The sequence below is a fragment of the Alexandromys fortis genome, unplaced genomic scaffold (assembly GCF_014885135.2).
Source record: "Alexandromys fortis isolate MF-2015 unplaced genomic scaffold, M_Fortis_MF-2015_v1.1 scaffold_14, whole genome shotgun sequence".
Taxonomy (NCBI): Eukaryota; Metazoa; Chordata; class Mammalia; order Rodentia; family Cricetidae; genus Alexandromys; species Alexandromys fortis.
In genome coordinates, this window is record NW_026067910.1 from 17,386,987 (window position 1) to 17,405,170 (window position 18,184).

Genomic DNA, 18,184 nt, shown 5'->3' on the forward strand with positions numbered 1-18,184 from the left:
TTTTTTACTGCTGAGTAGTACTCTAATATGTATATATTCCATACTTTCTTCATCCATTCTTCATTTGAAGGGCATCTAGGTTGTTTCCAGGTTCTGGCTATTACAAACAATGCTGCTATGAACATAGTAGAGCATATACTTTTGATGTATGATAAGGACAGTGAGGCAATTCTTGCATCTCTTTCGTTCCTTCAAACAACAGGCCTAGTAGTGATCTTAAGTCCTTGAAAGCATAGTTAATTATGAGTTTTACTGTAATTCATACCCCAAGGGGTAGATAATGGGAGACAAGATAGGGGAAAACGCCTGTCTGTAGCTTGGCTTGCCTCCTTGAAAGGCAGTCGGCAAGCGCTGGGATCTTGAAACAGTATTGCCCTTTTCTCCACCAATGTCTTCATTTGTGACACGGGTGATGATGGCCTTCCTAGGAGTGGTGTGATGAAAGAATTAATTCATGTGAAGGACCTGGAGCCCTGCCTAGCACAGAGAAAGTTGCAACACATAGAACTGTGCACAGCATAAGAGGTGGGCAGACGCAGCTCTTTGGTGAATCTTTCAGATCAATGTCATCGTCTCAGACTAGAAATAAAGAAGTCCTTCCATAATACAGGCTAATAGTTACTCATATCGTGTAGCAACTAAACAAGAGCTAGTCAGACTCCACCAAGAACCATGTGACACTCTACAGGTCCCCTTTGAAGCCTCTTTTTTTTTTTTTTTTTTTTTTTTGTATCTGTCACATGAGCTCCCTCTTGGAGCTGCTTCCATGGTGGTGAGGATAAATGTCAGGTGAGGAGTTTGTTCGCCTGGGTCAGGCCTGCCCACTTTTGGTGGCATCATGATTTTGAAATGAAAACTCAGCCTCAGGCACTGTGCTGGCTCTTCACCGTGCTCGGGTGAGGCCACAGAGCCCTCTGCCAGGCACCCGGGTTCTGCCGGAAGCATTTCTCATTCTGCCGTGGCTGTGGCACTTTGCTGTGTCTTGTCGCATTCCCCTCAGTCATCTCCAGCTGGCATTCCTTTCCACCCTGTGCAGGTGTAAGAACGGGTGTTCCTCAGGACTTGAAGGAAGGGAGAGGCTTAGTGTACATCTGTGGCTGGCCGTCTCATGGCTCCCTTGGTAGGGCAGATCTAGCTCATTAGGGCAATTCTTCAGAAGGCAGGCTTGTTTCTCTTTCGATTGCAAGGTCGAAAGAGCTAGGACAATCTGTTTTCAAAAGAAAAAACGAAAAGTAAAACAGGCATTTAGACAGCAAGGCTCCGAAGCAGCATCTTACCTGTCTCTGAACTAATCCCCAAGTTCTTCTTTTAGTCAACAACAAAAGCAAAGGGCTGTTTTCATAAAGTTTGAACCCAGTTGTCTACTCTGTAACTGGTGTTTCGCTGGGGACCTAGGCCATCTAAAATTCCTGCCTGACTTCCCATTGTTTGAAGCTGGTGGTGTGTGCTCTTCCACCCTGATGCCATCCAAAGTAAATACACACACCGTCGTTCACTGCTTGTTGAGCCCGGAGCTTAAGGATGAGTGAGGTCTAACTGTACATGTACGCTGCTGCTGGGTTAGCACTATACTGTCTGTCAAAAGAAGACAAAACACCACGTTTGGGTTTTTCTTTTATTGCCTCAATATTGAAATACATAAACTCAATAAAACATGCACTGGAGAGAATGGTGTACATTGGCATCCGAGATGACTGAAGCCGGACCAACTTAACTTAACTCCTTTGTCAGAGCAGAGACTCAAGCGCTTGGGAGGAGCTGATTATATGTAACTTTGGGTGGTTTTAAGAAGGTTCATTGAAGATGGTACGATGGGAGGAAACCCTCAGACATCTGAGGAGGACTTCAGTAGACACTTGGACCCTGCCCGAGATAAAGCTCAGCATTAAGTGTTGTGCCTTAAGGGGGCCACATGGCAGCACAGCCGGATTGTTTTCTTAGTTACAGAGCAGCTGACCCAAACATACCGTGCTGCGCTCTGGGCTTTCTGTCTTGAGGATCCTCCTCCAGAGCGCAGGCTTGCCAGGCTTTGTGCTTGTAGTGGCCTGCATATGCTGCCCCAGCAACCCCATCCCATGCAGAGATTCTCTATGGCAATATTGTTGTTCTGGGTCCTGCATGCTGCCTACACTGGTTGTCTGCCTTCCAATTAAGCTACAAGGTCTCTGTTCATGTTAGGCAGAACTAGTTTAGTAATTTGTGCCTGTGAACTCTTGATGAGTTTGGGCATTCCAAACAGGATCCTATGTAGTGTCTGAATGGCTGATGCAGTTAGATTTTCCTTGATAGTGTGACTGACTGAAGTAGTATGCCAGTTATTAAATGAGTAGACTCATCTTGCTGAGCTATTTTATTGCTGTGTGACCTCCGGCAATCAGCATTTTTATTTAAATGTCTAATAATAAACTTTCCATAATTATTGGTTTGCTCCACATTTACTTCCCACTAGTCATTCTTATCCCAGAGAGAAATAAAGAAAAACATTGTGTCTCTTTTGCCTCAAGTTCTTCAAAGCACAAACCAGCAATCCATTCTGGATCCCTGCAGATCACAGGCTGTCTCTCGGTCTGCAGGGCATCATGGGATGGCAGGAGAGGTCTACAGTCCTCTAACCTTCCTTGCATTTCCATCCCACACACCCAAGGTGATCCCTATCACTTCCTGTGTTTTGAGATTTCCTGGGGCCTTCAATTTTGAACCCAAAATTAAACTTGAACCTGCTGACTATGGTCTAGTGAGACCTCCATGATATTATCACTCTCTGCATCTCCTGACTATGGTCTAGTGAGCCGTGCCTGACACTACCTCTCCCGGCATCTCCTGCTTTCTGTCATCTCGACTTCTCTCCCTCCCATGTGTTGCATTGCCTTCTTCGGAGTGTGGGAAGCAGACATGAGCAATTCTGTCCTGACCTTTAGGAATTTGTTCTCTAGAGAAGCCCTTCCTCACTGCCCATCAGAGCATCCTCAGGTCCTCGCTAATGCTGTCCTCTTTCGCTTTCTTTGTAGAAGCCATTCCCATGTAAAGTTACAGAATTTCTTTGTGTGATTAGGCATTGCCCATCTTGCCCTAGATCAGCAGTTCTCAACCTGTGGGCCACAGCCCTGTAAGGGAGTCAAATGACCCTTTCGCAGGGGTTGCCTAAGACCATCGGAACAGAGATATTTACATTATGGTTCATGACAGTACCAAAGTTACAGTTATGAAGTAGCAGCGAAAATAATTTTATGATATGGGGGTTACCATAGCANAATTTTGAACCCAAAATTAAACTTGAACCTGCTGACTATGGTCTAGTGAGACCTCCATGATATTATCGCTCTCTGCATCTCCTGACTATGGTCTATAGTGAGCTGTGCCTGACACTACCTCTCCCTGCATCTCCTGACTACGGTCTAGTGAGCTGTGCCTGACACTACCTCTCCCTGCATCTGACTACGGTCTAGTGAGCTGTGCCTGACGCTACCTCTCCCTGCATCTCCTGACTACGGACTAGTGAGCTGTGCCTGACGCTACCTCTCCCTGCATCTCCTGACTACGGTCTAGTGAGCTGTGCCTGACACTACCTCTCCCTGCATCTGACTATGGTCTAGTGAGCCGTGCCTGACACTACCTCTCCCTGCATCTCCTGACTATGGTCTAGTGAGCCATGCCTGACGCTACCTCTCCCTGCATCTCCTGCTTTCTGTCATCTCGACTTCTCTCCCTCCCATGTGTTGCATTTCCTTCTTCGGAGTGTGGAAAGCAGACATGAGCAATTCTGTCCTGACCTTTAGGAATTTGTTCTCTAGAGAAGCCCTTCCTCACTGCCCATCAGAGCATCCTCAGGTCCTCACTAATGCTGTCCTCTTTCGCTTTCTTTATAGAAGCCATTCCCATGTAAAGTTACAGAATTTCTTTGTGTGATTAGGCATTGCCCATCTTGCCCTAGATCAGCAGTTCTCAACCTGTGGACCACAGCTCTGTAAGGGAGTCAAATGACCCTTTCGCAGGGGTTGCCTAAGACCATTGGAACAGAGATATTTACATTCTGGTTCATGACAGTACCAAAGTTACAGTTATGAAGTAGCAGCGAAAATAATTTTATGATATGGGGGTTACCATAGCATGAATTGTATTAAAGGGTCACGACATTAGGAAGGTTGAGAACCACTGCCATAGACTACTACTCTCTGAGGCCAGAATTTTCACCTCCTCTCTTTTTATTAGGTTCCCAATGCCTAGAAAGGTGGTTAACGCAGTAGATACTCAATTGATAAATACTTGCTGATAATCAGAAAATTAAGGACTGGAGTTGCTTAACCATTTCAAAGCCTAGCGTTTCATATGAGAGGTCTTTTCTATAAGGTGTTGAATAGATTAAGACAATGTGTATCAGCACAGCACAGCACAGTGCTCAATGTGATCCATAAAGATTTCTGTCAATTGTGTTTTGGTTTTCTTGGTTGTTGTTGGATAGGCGTTATATAAATTTATATCAGCATGTGATTAAGTGTTGTTGCTTTTGCTTAAAGTACCAGTGAAGAGCAGTATGTACTTACTAAAGCTTGCGCTTTTGCTCACAAGATATCTGAGATGAATTTTATGTCTCTTCTAGAGTTACCAGGGAGCATTTCAGATTCTTTTCCCGGGAGAGTGTCTTGGCTTCTCTTGATAGAAAATAGACGCATTGTTTAAAAAGGTTCCCTTGGGTTATTGTTAATATTCTCACTATGATAGAGAGAGAAGAGCACGCAAGACAACAGTATACTGTATCTAATGTCCAAATGATTTCCTGACTTAAGAGGGACAAGATGCACAGTCAGCTGGAGAGCTTAGTGTATATTGGAAGCCTGGTACCCAGATGTTCTAGAGACTGGAATGCTAAGGCCCAGGCCAGGCATCTGCTAGCTAATGCCAAGTTAGCACTCAGTGACCTCAATTTCCTCTGCCTAGGTAACAGAAGTCATCACCATATGGGACCTCAGAGTATAACATCTAAGGGCAGTTAGGAAAGGTTGGCCTGTGGCTCCCTTTCATACCAGGGATAGAAAGAATTAGCTCCAAAGCATTTGTGTGTTCTCTAGGAAATCAGCTGTAACTATAGTCCCAGAGATTGTAGTGTTCCCCGGGGAAACATTGAAATTTACTAAGTGGTATAGGGGAAATTAAACCGCTATGACTGTCCCAAGTGTGGGTATTTCTTGTTGCTGATTATCCCCAGAGATATGCATAGGCTTTACCTATAAAAAGTACCAGTGGAATCCTCTGACTGTTGCTCAGCTCAGAGATTGCAGCAGAATTCTTGTAGTGCTGGTATGTTGACCTGTGGAATAAACTTAAATTATCTGTAAAGATATAGTTTATGGCTGCCTATCTAGTCATACATTTACACACGTGCGTATGTAACATACTTGGATCAATTTTGGCATCTTTTCACTAGCCCACAGTTTTAATTGTATAATTATGATCTAACGGGAATGCACTTTTCTCTTCTAGTGGCGCCTACTGCCCCTATTCAGAAATCAACTTGAATAAAGAGCGCATTTTCCCAGACCGCCTGAGTGGTGAGATGCCTCCATCTAGTCCGTCATTTCCAAGAAGTAAAAGGACCGACATGAATGAAAGCTCGTCATCTCCTGAAACCAGGTAATTGAAGTGATGACGCCTGCATTGTGCAGAAGCACTCTCGTTGTCTTGCAAGAGGTTGTGGTCATGTATGCTTGATGTTGCATGGCAATGTTTTCCTGTGGATGCACATGACTTAGCCAGGTTGGTTTGCACTCCCAGAATCCTAGCACTGGGGAGGTAGAGACAGGAGACCCATTATACAGTGTAAGGCCAGCCGGACGTGCATGAGACCCTGCCTCAAAAACAAAACAGAAAGGCGCTTCATCTACCGTTAAACAACAGTGGAGATCCATTCTCGGAAACTCTCAACTATCGGCCCTAACATTTGACCAAGATCCTTAAATCCTTAACTGAATGTGGCTGTGATAACACGCGCCAAGCCACTGGCAAGGTAAAAGCAGAATTGCTTAGATCAAGATCAGTCTGAGCCAAACAGTGAGATTTCATGTCAAATAAATATGTAAGTAAAGCGATTCAACCCTGAGCAGAGTATAGCCCAAGGCCGGCAGCTGTTTGTAGAGGAAGTAGAAGAGGCTCTACTTTTTCCCAGATGTGTTTCCCTCTTTCAAGAAAACTGTGAAGTTGTTATAAAACTCATAGCATTATGTTTTAAATTGCATATGTATGCATTATAATAATTTCAGTGTGTCTTGTGTGATATTGAGGGAAATGGCCAGAGGTACTTATGTCTAACTCTCAGAGCCACAGTGATCTACTTCCGGCTGGAGTTATTTATTCAGGAGTTAAGGATGGGGGTGGGGTGCATGCCTTGAGGTGTAGACAAGGACTTGATCCTTCTTTGAAGCCCTGAAGCCTGTGCTAGAGCTTAGTGAGCGTCTGCTGAGCCAAGTGCTTGCTGTGAGGTAGTGTCCACATTTTGGACAGAGCAGTTCATCACTACCCTCTTATTGCCCCTGGCTGTAAGATGGTAGGTTTTTCTGGGGATGAACATTTACATCTCCGCCTGTCTCCATCTGAGTCAAAGAATATGCATATGTATTTCTCTGTGTTTTAATAAAACCTGGGTCTGGATCTTTGATTCACATGGGATCATCTAGGCTGCTTAGTTAAATGTGGCTTTTGACTCAGTACATCCCAGGAATTTTCCGCTAGACAAACAGTCCCAGGTGACAGGAGCAAGTGATCACTGCATTGGACTATTGCAAATGACTGTAAATGACCCATTGGAAGGGAGCATAAGGTACCCTCTCACACAGTCTTACTCTCGTCAAGTCTGTCTGCATCTGCTTGTACGTGCGTCTAAATTAGACACTATCTCTACTAAAGAGTCACTGAGTGTTTTAAGCCACACACTGTCTAAACCCTGCTTAGATATAACCACAGAAGCCCAGTAAAGCATCTTTAAAATGCTTGGCAATTACTTGTATTACTTTGTAAGGCAAGTGCCCACTGCTAAACTTAATTTAATGAAACAATTCAATCTGTGCAGTTCATTATAGGTTCTCAAAATGCCTTTTCAGCTGTAGGACCAGTGCTACAATTCTGAGAATTACATAGTGCTTGATATAAGAATTGCTGCCATCAATCTGATTGATCTTTTCCACATGAACTCAATTTTGCCAGTCATACCAGAGCCCATCTATATCGTATTAAACAGATGAGGAAATGAGCTAATATAAAGTATGATGGTGTATTCGTGTTTGTGTGTGTTGTGTGTGTGTGCGCGCGCGTGCTCATGCGTGCCTTGCAAAATGATCGCACCAAGCAGAGTAGAGTTAATTAAAGCCAAACTCATAAATGATTACGAAAGTTAATCAGCAGTCTTGGGGAGCTTGGGTTTTCTGGTCCTGGGGACCTGCTATGGTCTAGAGTTAGCTCTCAAGGCGTGCATTTCCCCAGCTTCCAGAGTCTCCCTCCTCCTTCCTGTCAGTCGGCTTCCAGGTACACATTCGGAGCTGTGCAGGTGTTCAGGGATCCGAGGCTTGCCTGTGTAGCTGCTGTGTGCACCAGGAAGAAGCTCTGTTTGAGTTAAAACACTCACTGCTCTGGCGACAACCGCTGTGACACCAAGGCAACCATGGAAAGTGTCAGAAAAAGAGGAGTCTCGTTGCCAGATGCTGTGAAGTTGTCGGAACAATATTGTAACAGATCTTAATTTATCTCTCGACTGTCACTAATTCCTACTCCAGGAACTGTTCCATTTGGAACAAAAAAAAAAAAAAAAGCAGTGGCATCTGTTGTTTTTGCTATGGCAAGCCAGAGCAGAGGACTCAGTTTCCCTGTGAGAGCTCACCTTACTAAGTAGAACTTCCATTTCATGGGGGGTTGACTAATTAATTGCTGGGTGCTTTTTTCTAGAGCCTTTTTCTTTGGTATCTTGATAATGCTTGCTTGATACACTTGCTATATTCCTTTTATTATGCTCCTTTGCTGACATATGTTCTATATGTTAAATTATAATTTTATGGGATTATCAGTCCAGATGTTTCACTTTTAGTCATTAGACAAAGAATAAGTCGTGTTTACCTCTTCTCAGTCTTGTTCATGGAACCATGGTTAATTAAAACCCTTGCTAAGCTATTACCAAAGGAACATAACTTTAAAAAAATTCCTAGTTTCATTGTGGACCCATAGGCATGAGAAGACACTGCTTTAGTCACCTGTTCTGAATCCCTTTAAAAGGACGCCCTCCTTGTTCTGAGGCTTGTCAAATTTCTACATTTGTAGAAGATGTGTTCAGGGCAGGTTAAGAACCCAATTCTTGACCTTTGATATTTTATCTATGAATGACTTCAGCCCAGAAATTTTTTAAAAAGCGAGTGAGTCATAAAAAGAGGTAATGTTTTGGCATTCAAAAGTGACCCCCACAATTTTTCTAGGGCTTACCCCATAGGTGTGTTCCCCCCTACATTTCATACCCCCTGCCTCTTCCCATGCTCGATTCAGCGAAGTGGCTAAAATCAACACATCCCTGCAGGGAGGGAAAATGACTTATTGTTGCATATTTTCTTGATGTCATTCTCAGCAGACTGGGGCTGGCTTAAGCAAGGCTGGTCAGTGAAAAGCCTCTAGGGAAAATGAGCTCTGAGCCTTCAAATGCCACCTGTTTTCCTAGGCACTCGCTGTTCCTGTTTGTTTCCCCAATATTTACCACAGGCATAATTCAAGTAAGAGAGTAAGACGTTTACAATGCGACACATAATTACAGAGAAAGAGATGGCTGACTCACAAGAAATTCTGCTTCACCAGCTAAGCAACTTCTACTGTCCTAATTAAAGCCACCGAGCAGTTTCTCTTGAATAAGCTTTTGCTGTGGCTGTATTCGGTTTAAGCAAAAGAAATGTCATAATAAACGGTTGCTTGGAAACTCTTAAATCCCAAGAGGAACTGTGCAGTCGGGGCACTCTTTGGGCTTCTTCACCCTTGGTGCTGGAGACGATGTTTGTTCTTAAGCTGTGGCTGCACCGGAACTCACTATGTCAGCCAGGCTGGACTTGAACTCACAGAGATACTCCTGCTTCTGCCTCCCAATTAAAAATGTGTGCCACCACAATCACCTCGTCCTCTGTCTTGGTTTTAGCCCACAGCTGGTCAAGACCTACCTTAGAACCCTAACTGATGAGCTATCTGCCTATGGAAACCATTACTCCAAAGTCTTCTGTAATGCTTGAAGGAAACAGCTCACTGAACAGGTCATTTATCCCAACATAGAAGGAAATAATAGCAAGGGAAAGCTGTCATAAGTCAGACTCCCACTTGTGTGCCTGACCCTGCACTAGGCACTTTCTAAATATAAACATTTATATATTCAGTCTTCAGATTGTCACATTAGGACTGATTCTCCCTCTCCTGCCAATGATGCAACTGAGAACTTGGGAAATTAAGTAACTTGCTGCAAATGTCTATGCAAAGCTAGTTAGTAGTCGTTAGTAGTCGAGCTGAAATGTGAATTAGGTCTGCTTCCCACCAAAGACACACTTGGGAGCACAGCTTAGGCTCCCTTGAGATTGCAGACGCAAATGAGAGTAATGATCAAGACAGCCAAGTCAAGAAAGAAGCTTCTGTGCCCAGTGACATTGGAATATTAAAGTACAGTATAAAATAACTTATTTTTTTAATCTGTCGAGATCTTATCTTGTATTTGACTACAAAAAAATACTGCATTACTGCAGAATTTTCAAGTTGTAGTTTGTTTTGATCCCATTTCTGTGTCCCTGGACTATCACTGGGAGTGGGCGAGGAGGCTGGGGGGCGGGCATAGCTCTTGGTCCTCCTTGCATGCCACAGCCTGCTTTGCCAAGTCCACAAGTCTCGCTCCACTCCTCCCCTCGCCTGCCCACTCTGCCACAGGAGGATGCAGAAAGAGCTTTTGGCCAAGGAAGCTGAACATCTAAGGTGAATGGAAAGAGACCTATAGAGTAGCAGCAATTGGAACAGAGAGATTTCCCACATCACAGAGGAGAGGAATAATGGTTCCCCAATGAAGAAAACATTTTTAAATTTTGAATAAAATATACGATAATTAAGAACATGTAGGCAGGTTCTTCATTCTCAGCTTTCTCAAGGAAGGGCAGTTTGAGAATAAGTGTGTACATGAAGTACACACACCATTTGCCATCCTGGAACAGGGGCATGCTCTTTATTTTGAAGAAACCCATTGTAAACATTAAAGCCTATTGGTTCTTATGGTAGGTCCTTGGTGTCAGGAAGACCTGGCATGTACTTGCCCCTGTAAACATGGACTTGATGTCTTTAGGTTCTGGTGTATGGAATACCAGACCTTGCATCAGGGAGTGCTATAAAATATCCAGCCTGCCAATCACTCAGCCCGTTTGGCTTGTCATATGTTCATAGGAATGCTGACTGACCCCTTCCTCATATCTGAACGGACTGCTAGGATCTGTTCTAGTAGACTGGATGTTGGCTCCTTCTGTCTTCCACGCCACTAAAGGAAATGGCATGTGGAACAAGAAAGAGCCTGTCACGTATTGAGTTTGAGGTTTATATGAGTTGACTTGAGAATTGAAAAACTGATTATATTTCCTAAAGGACAAACAAAATAGCATTTTGCTCTTCTTTTGGGTACGTTTTGGCATATTTGGGTATAAAGGAACTTTTGGCTCCAAAATGTTATTTTCCTTTTCTACATTTCAAGAAATAAAAAGTTGATATTGTATTTGTACATAGACTACAAAGGAGTTTTCCTTATGTTTAAGTTTATTTGGGGTGTTTCAAGAAAAGATTTCTCTGTGTAGCCCTGGCTGCCCTGAAACTCATCTGTAGACCACACTGGCCTCTAAGACTCACCTGCCTCTGCCTCCTGAGTGCTGGGATTAAAGGCGTACACATCTTAAGACAATTTACTTTGAAGAGTAATTATGCTGTGTTAAACCCACAAAAGGGCACTTTGGTTATGAGTGACTATTTCTGACATGAAAATGCACAAACAGAAAAATTCAAGGCTTAACTTTCACTTTTTGTTTCACTTCTTTTTTTTTCTACTTTTCAAAAAAAAAAATCAATCAGTTATCTATCTAACTTCCTAAGAAAGGCACAAGAAATTGTTGGGATTTATTTTCTTTGACTCTGAGAAACACTAATTTTAAATTATTTCACAACAGTGTGTGATTTTTTTCTGAAAATATTAATATAGCCACCAAAAAGCTGCTTCTTTTTCATTAGTCACAATATTAGGATAAAGAGTTTGTAGACACAAAGAATGTTATTTCTGGCTCAGTGCAAACAAGTCTAGAAATGTATGCATCAATTTAGTGTGTAGCCAGTTGATTTTGACATACTATAATTAGAAAGTATGGCTTCATTGGGTCTTTTGTTTTGTGGGTGTTTTATTTTTTTCCCTTATTTTTTGTGATACTGGGGATTATGGGGCTTGCATGTGCCAGCCAAGCACCCCAGGGCCAAGTGGTATTCACAGCCCTCTTTGAGTTTTTGTGTGCTGTTTTGATTGTTTGTTTTTTGTTCGGGGGTTTGGGTCTCACCAAGTGGGCCCAGGCTGGCTTTGAACATACTCCTATAATGTAAATCTCCTGTCTTGGCCTCCTGAGTAGCTATGATTACTGGCCCATGTAATCAGGGTTGGCTGATTCTATCCTGTTTCTATGGAGAAAACACGATTTTTCTGTCAACACCTCGGATAATGTCGCTTACCAGCCCTCAGTTCCCACACGTGGAGTAAGAACCCCTGGCTGTTGAATTGGCTCTGTACTAGATTATACAAGTTCAGGGTGCTCTGGAGGGACGTGGGCTCCTCAAAATCCTCCTTCGGAGTTCTCTGGGTCTCCTGGGGGAAGTATTTCTATTGCGTGATAGCTGGTTCCTCCTTATCAAACAGGTGCTCATCGCAGCAGTTAAAAGATGTCTTCGTAAAAGCTAAGCCAGAAGCTCAGGTTTGACTGAAGGTTAATGTGTACTCTTGGAAATAATGTATCTGGCCTGTAGTGAACATTTATTGCCTGCTGCTTCTGGTAGTTTCATTTAGAGAGTACGTGCCTTTGGGATGAAAAGTAAAAATTCCTTTTGTGTTAGATTAGTATGTTTAATTGTATGTTCATTGTTCTTGAACCTTAACAGTACAGCCTGGGTCAGAATAGTCTGAACATTAAGTTTTGGTTCTTTGAGTCATACCAAAGAGTGTAAGAGTTATTACTCCATTCCAAGCTATCAGAATTTTCAATAACCATATCCTTCAGGGCAATTCATCTTCGTAGCATTCTCACCATTAAAAATCTTTCTGAATAGCAGCCACCAAGTGATTATGAAGAAAGTGAGCACTTATGGCTGTCACTGGCGTTAGCTGCTTTATGGTGGAATTTCATTCTTTAACATTTAGTGGTACATCCATCTGTCATTAAGAAAAAAAAAACAGTTGCTACGATACAGTTCTGAAATGCTTTAAAATTCTTTTGTCATAAAATACTGAGACAGCTGTTTTTCCCAGGGAACACCGTGCTAATGACGTCAAAGAAGATTCCACACAGAAACCAGAAAATGAAGCGAGAACGTCAGCCGAAGCCAAAGGTAGCCATAGCGTTAACGTGTCGTTGTTGGTTGTTACCATAAATAGTCACGATCCAAAAGCCCCACTGCAGGCCAGGGATGTAGTCCCATGGCGGAGCAGTGCCTGGAATGCGCAAGACAGTGGGTTTGATTCTCAGCGCCACAGAATAAGTCAGAGTAAATAGAGACAATTGGAAAATGACAGTTGGTACAGCGTTAAATGTAAGGCTTGCAAGGATATTCTCTTTGATTCTTGCCACACATTTTCTTTAGTGTTGCTGGCTCCACTTGCTTCAAATGTGTTTTAAAGTCTAAACAGGGTTTCAGCTTGATGTGAAGGCACAAAATGAAAAGACGATAACTTGAACAAGTGTTTGCTAGAGTAAGTCATTCTTCTCCCATCTTTGTTTCCAAGATGATAGTTTAAGCAAAGGGAGGGCTTAATAACTCTTAGTCGTCATAGTTGTAATTGGCTTATAGCTGGGTAATTATAGTTTGTTTTTCCAATAAGAAAATGCTAGTCTGGCTATCACGATGTTGCCTGTTCCTGTAGACTTTCCTTCTCATGTGTTTTCCAGTTTGGATGATTTTAGGGTTGGGGAATGGAACCTAATGACTGCCTGTAACGAGAACCTGATGATTATAGAACAGTAATTAATGATTACATTGAAAACTATGTACAGGGTGATGTTCAGCATGGTTTATTGTAGAATAGTAATTAATGAATACATTGAAAACTGTGTACAGGGTGATGTTCAGCATGGTTTATGGTGCTTGTGGTAGCACTGGGTACAGATTCTACAGTTGGCCAGGCATAATCTTTGCTATATGCCCCTGCATGGCTTTGACCATGTCATTGAGGTCACTAGGTACCCCTGTTCCTTAATCTACACAGAAGAACAGTGTATTGTATGTCCATGAGCTTGCCAGGAAGAGGAAGAAAATGAGTGTTCCTTGCTTAGCACGTGCCTGTCCCATACTAAGTCCCACACAATTATTTGATTATCTACAATGTTACAACTTATAAAGGTATTTTTATTAAATACTATGAAGGTTTTGTTGTCACAGCTGTTTGGCTTCTTACACAAAGAATTTACCTTTTCATCGTAAGCCATTAGTTCATCAGAAGTCAAGAGCAGGGCTTGTGTTCAGGCCTCAGCTTACATGTACTATCTGTGTCTGGGCCTCACTTTTCTTTTGTGTAATCCTGATGTAGCCCTAGTACACCTCCTTGGTCACATGTGAGTAGCTGGAGTGGTCTCTGGTGATGCTACCTCTGTCGAATAGTCTCTTGTGTCATTGAAAGTTTGGTCAGGTCCATAAGAAAACTTTCTAGGCTTTGAGCTTATCGAGGCAGTGATGGTTTGATGAAGACTTTCAGTTAACTTGGTGATCTGTTATTTTTATCTGCGGGACCAATTTTGATTATCCCCCACCCCTGTTATCTACTTAATTGAGAATTTCAAACCTGTTCACATTTGGTATTCTAGGCGCTGTTACGATTATCTAGTTTATTTCCGTTTTTATTTTTTTATTTTTATTTTTCCGTTGTTCTTCATTTGAATTACATTGAGTGTTGTTTAATGATTCATTGGCAAGAAAGGTTGTTAGAATACATATGTAATTTGTTTATTCTTCAGAAGTCAATTATTACTTCTCTTGTTTTCCTCTTTGTTTTCATTTATTTGTCTGAAAACCTATACTTGAGTATGCTTCTGTCAATCGCCGTCTTTTTTAATTGATAAAGAGAGCTTCATTTTCAGAATTTCCTACCTAATATTCCTAGGTGAGACTGGCTGGCAATGCAGGGTTGGCCTTCCCGATGACTTTGAAACTTGGTTTTTGTTTTTTTGTCTGTTTTCTGTGGTGTTGAGATGTTTTGAGTAAGCCTATTCTATAAAATTAATTGAATGTGTGGAGTTTTTTTGTTGACTTTCACTTAGCACTAGTTTCCTTGTTTTCTATTCCGTTTGTATTCCTGTTCTTGGCTTACCACACAGCACTTGTGTGACTGTCTTTCCCTGAGCCCCAGGGACCTGCAGCTTCCAGTCAGATCTGAGATTCATGTTCCCTGGAGACACTAAGATACCTCCCACCTTAGTCACTGGATGACTTCGTACCTCTTGGTCCTTAATGCAGACACAGCCTACTGTCACAGACTGAACTCCCTGGAAACAGACCCTGAGAATGTTAATGGGAAGGCTAGGGAAAGAAGCAGAGTTGGACAAATTAAGGAGGCAGGCCTAGTATAGAGAGCTGGAGCAGATGCACTGAGTGCCTTAGGTTATCCCAAGACCAGCAAGAGAGTTGGACTTTGTGTCTTGGAATTGACCAGTCCTCCGCTGCTTACTGAAAAGGGGGTGCTAGATATTTTCCTTCTCCATAATACAGAATACTTTACAGAACATAGTAGAGGAAGAAGAATTTTACTAGCCCTCAGCTGTCGTAGAGTGAGGCTCATGGTGACTTGGGTTTTTGCTGTGGCTGTGGGAGCTTATAGAATGAAGCAGGAAGCAGAGGGAGACCACCAAAGCCACACTGGGCTGTAAACAAGATGTGCCCCTATGCCTGCATTTAGCAACTAGACCCCATGTCCCAAAGGTTCTACAACCTCTAAGAATAGCAACGTCTGCTGGGACCAAGAGTTCAAGCACATGAGCCTGTGGGAGCCATTCCACACTGAAACCCTGACAGGGTACATCTGTGGACAGAGAGGCTTCCTTTGTCTTAGGCAGTTCCTAGAGAGGGGTCTTTGTAAGCCCTCTTCTCTCAACAGACAGGGGAGTCCACTCCTTCATCCAGAAGGGAGACTGAGTACCTGCATATCTGAATATCCAGCCAGATCTCTAAACTTACTTCTTCCTTTAAGAAAAATCAAACCGAAGAGAAAGAAATCAAGATCATTCCGTGCAGGTAGGATTAGGCCAGCTGAAGTCAGTCCAGGCTTTCGGTTTCCATGATTTTTGCATAGAAAGCAACGAGCATTTTAGGGTTTTTGTTTATGTTTTGTTTAGTTGGTTTCGGCTTTTTAAACATTCAGATCTTCTTTAAATTGAAAAGGCATCCTTCTGTTATAGCTTCCATTGCTGCCTCTGCTTCATTTGTCATTTTCCTTGACTGGTAATATCTCTCTGTCAAGGTTTGGATTGAAAGGATTTAACAGTTTGGTTCCAGTATTACACCAAGTGGCTAAGCACACTGAACTGACTATGGGTGAGTCGGTGACTCTTACAGTGTCCTCTGTGGGTCGTGATTTATGTCACTAGCATGTTTTTACCTGGCAGAGGCCTTGTTCCCTGGGGCTTATGATGATCATTAGATTCTGCTGCCCATAAGTCTGTACTCTTCAGACTATTTCATAGCAATTTTTACCAGCAGCCCGGTGGTGGTTGTTGTCTTTTATTTTACTGTATTGTATTGTATTTCTAATCTTTTTTTTTTTAACTTTAGAGGAAATTTCATGTGTATTTTGTGAAGAACACATGCCTCTTCCATTTGGGCCTCAGTAGAATCCCTTCAGGGTGAAGCCTGAAGGTCAGATGTGGCACAATCCATTCTGGGCCCACTGTCCACTCTATCGCATGTTGGTGGCCTAGCCTAGCCTTCTGCCTCTGCCTCTGGAGGTGAGAGAGACACTGAAGGGGCAGGACTCACAGGACTTCCTTCTAGTATCAGTAGGATTTAGGCTTTTGGGGCCCACAAGGACTATTTTGTTTTGAGTCTTGGGACAAACTGATTAGAGAGAGAGAGAGAGAGAGAGAGAGAGAGAGAGAGAGAGAGAGAGAGAGAGAGAATGAATTTCTTCCTAAAACAACAAGACTCAGATCTTTCCAGTAAAGCCAGTACAGTCTGTGTAGCCATGACCTCTTTATCTGTACTATTTCTGAGCTTGGTCTTGGGAAACTGACTATTGTTTGCTCCTTTTTTCTTATCTCTTTTATTTGAAAAGAGAAATACTCATTTCCACCATTGTGGAGAAGCCTGCACGGTGGAGAGTCTGCAAACTGGCTCTTTCCCTGGAATCCTTATGTCCTGGGGAAGGTACGGTTCTTTGTTCTCTCTGCAAGCATTCTTCCTCATAGGCTACACATGTGCAGAAGCTGAATGCTGTCTAGTGTCATGTCAGATTCTCCTGGGGACATGGAGCATCCTTTTTGCCTTTAGAACAGTTGGATTGATTATTTGGATTTTTGGCATTGACATGACTCTCAGATATTTTTCATTCCTGAATTTAAATCTAACTTGGAAGTCAACTGTATGTCTGTGCTTGGTGATTCGAACCCGCTTGTTTTATGGAACACTTTTTGTGCACCTGTTTTCCATTTGCTCATCAATTTTTAATAGATGCATCCCATTTCTTCTGCATTTCTTCCTTTCTCATTAAAAACCCCTTTTATAGGCTCCTGGAATATCAGCCTAGATGGATTATTGACTCATTTTCATTTTTACCACTTTGAATCTAAAAGACTGTTGATTATTTTCATTCCTTTCAAGACAGAAGTAATTTCTACCACCTGCCAAGCACTGTATGTTAGGATAAGCGCTGTGGGAACCTCATGCAGTTCTTCCAGTAGATTTTAAATTGGCTCCACTCAGAGGAGAGAGCAGAGGTCTAGATTGTGTTCACCTGAATCCAGAATGTAGCATCTCGGTCAGGACCCTGTCGTTGAAGGGGCCAGGATGACGGTCTTTCACTTCTCATAACTCTGTGTGGCTGAACTTCTTTCTTTCCCTTCTGTTCCAAAGAGCACCATCATGGCCCTGACCGACACTGCAGTGACAGGAGACACTTGGAGGGTCTTGCTCCACTTTTGTCACTGACTTAAAAGCTAAGAATGCTTAATGAACCAAGTAATGTGCGTTGGGGTAGACTTTGCTCCAATCATTTGATCGGTTTCACTTTAGGACAGTTCTAAATGATGGAGAACTCCTTGAAAGTGTTGTTTTTCACTCAGGTAGATGGGGTTCAAGGAGGGCAGTAAGAAATGGAGTCTTGGTGAGACAGGAGTAGCAGAGGTGCCTTCCAAATTGAATGTCTGTGCGTTCTGAAGCACGCTGTACTCTGCAACCTCCCTCTTTCTCACTCACCATTGTGGCACCCATTGCCAGCGAAGTCTACTTGCATTTATTTTACTCTGCAGTGCATGTTTGGTCAAATCCTGGAACCACATCCTGTACAGTTTAAAGAATCAAACAGTCGCTTATGTGAAGATGCTTTCCTTATCCCATTCGGCTGAGAATAGGAAGGAATGTGTTTTATGGTTGATGGATACCTCGGCTATAACAAAAAAGCTGCCAAAGGAAGGGGTGCCTGAGTCACTGGGACAACCTTTCAGCATTTCTCAACCTTCTGGGGTCAAGTGACATTTTCACAGGGGTTGCCTAAGACCATGGGAAAACACAGATATTTACAGTAGCAAAATTACTGTTGTGAAGTAGCAACGAAAGTAGTTTTACAGTTGGGGGTCACCCCAACCTGAGAAACGGTGTCAATGGACCCCAGTACTAGGCAGGTTGAGAACCACTGTGGTAGTAGAATCGGAGTGGTATATGTTTATTGTACCATCTCCACCAAGACTTCAGACTTGTGGTGACA

General features: G+C 42.7%; 1 protein-coding gene and 1 long non-coding RNA gene across 14 annotated transcripts in view; one reads left to right on the forward strand and one right to left on the reverse strand.

The window, feature by feature from the left end:
• Positions 1-18,184, forward strand: part of L3mbtl3 (L3MBTL histone methyl-lysine binding protein 3) — a 108,174-nt gene that overhangs the window by 82,106 nt on the left and 7,884 nt on the right. For all 13 annotated transcript variants that reach the window (XM_050138071.1, XM_050138072.1, XM_050138060.1 and 10 more), the window contains 2 exons: positions 5,479-5,628; positions 12,530-12,609. In XM_050138071.1, coding sequence (XP_049994028.1) covers positions 5,479-5,628; positions 12,530-12,609 — 230 coding nt within the window. The remainder of the gene's footprint in view (positions 1-5,478; positions 5,629-12,529; positions 12,610-18,184) is intronic.
• LOC126499050 (uncharacterized) lies at positions 7-5,464 on the reverse strand. Its single transcript, XR_007590963.1, has 3 exons — positions 3,467-5,464; positions 3,280-3,369; positions 7-2,717 (listed from the first exon to the last, which is right to left on the reverse strand). It is a non-coding gene; the product is annotated as an uncharacterized lncRNA (long non-coding RNA).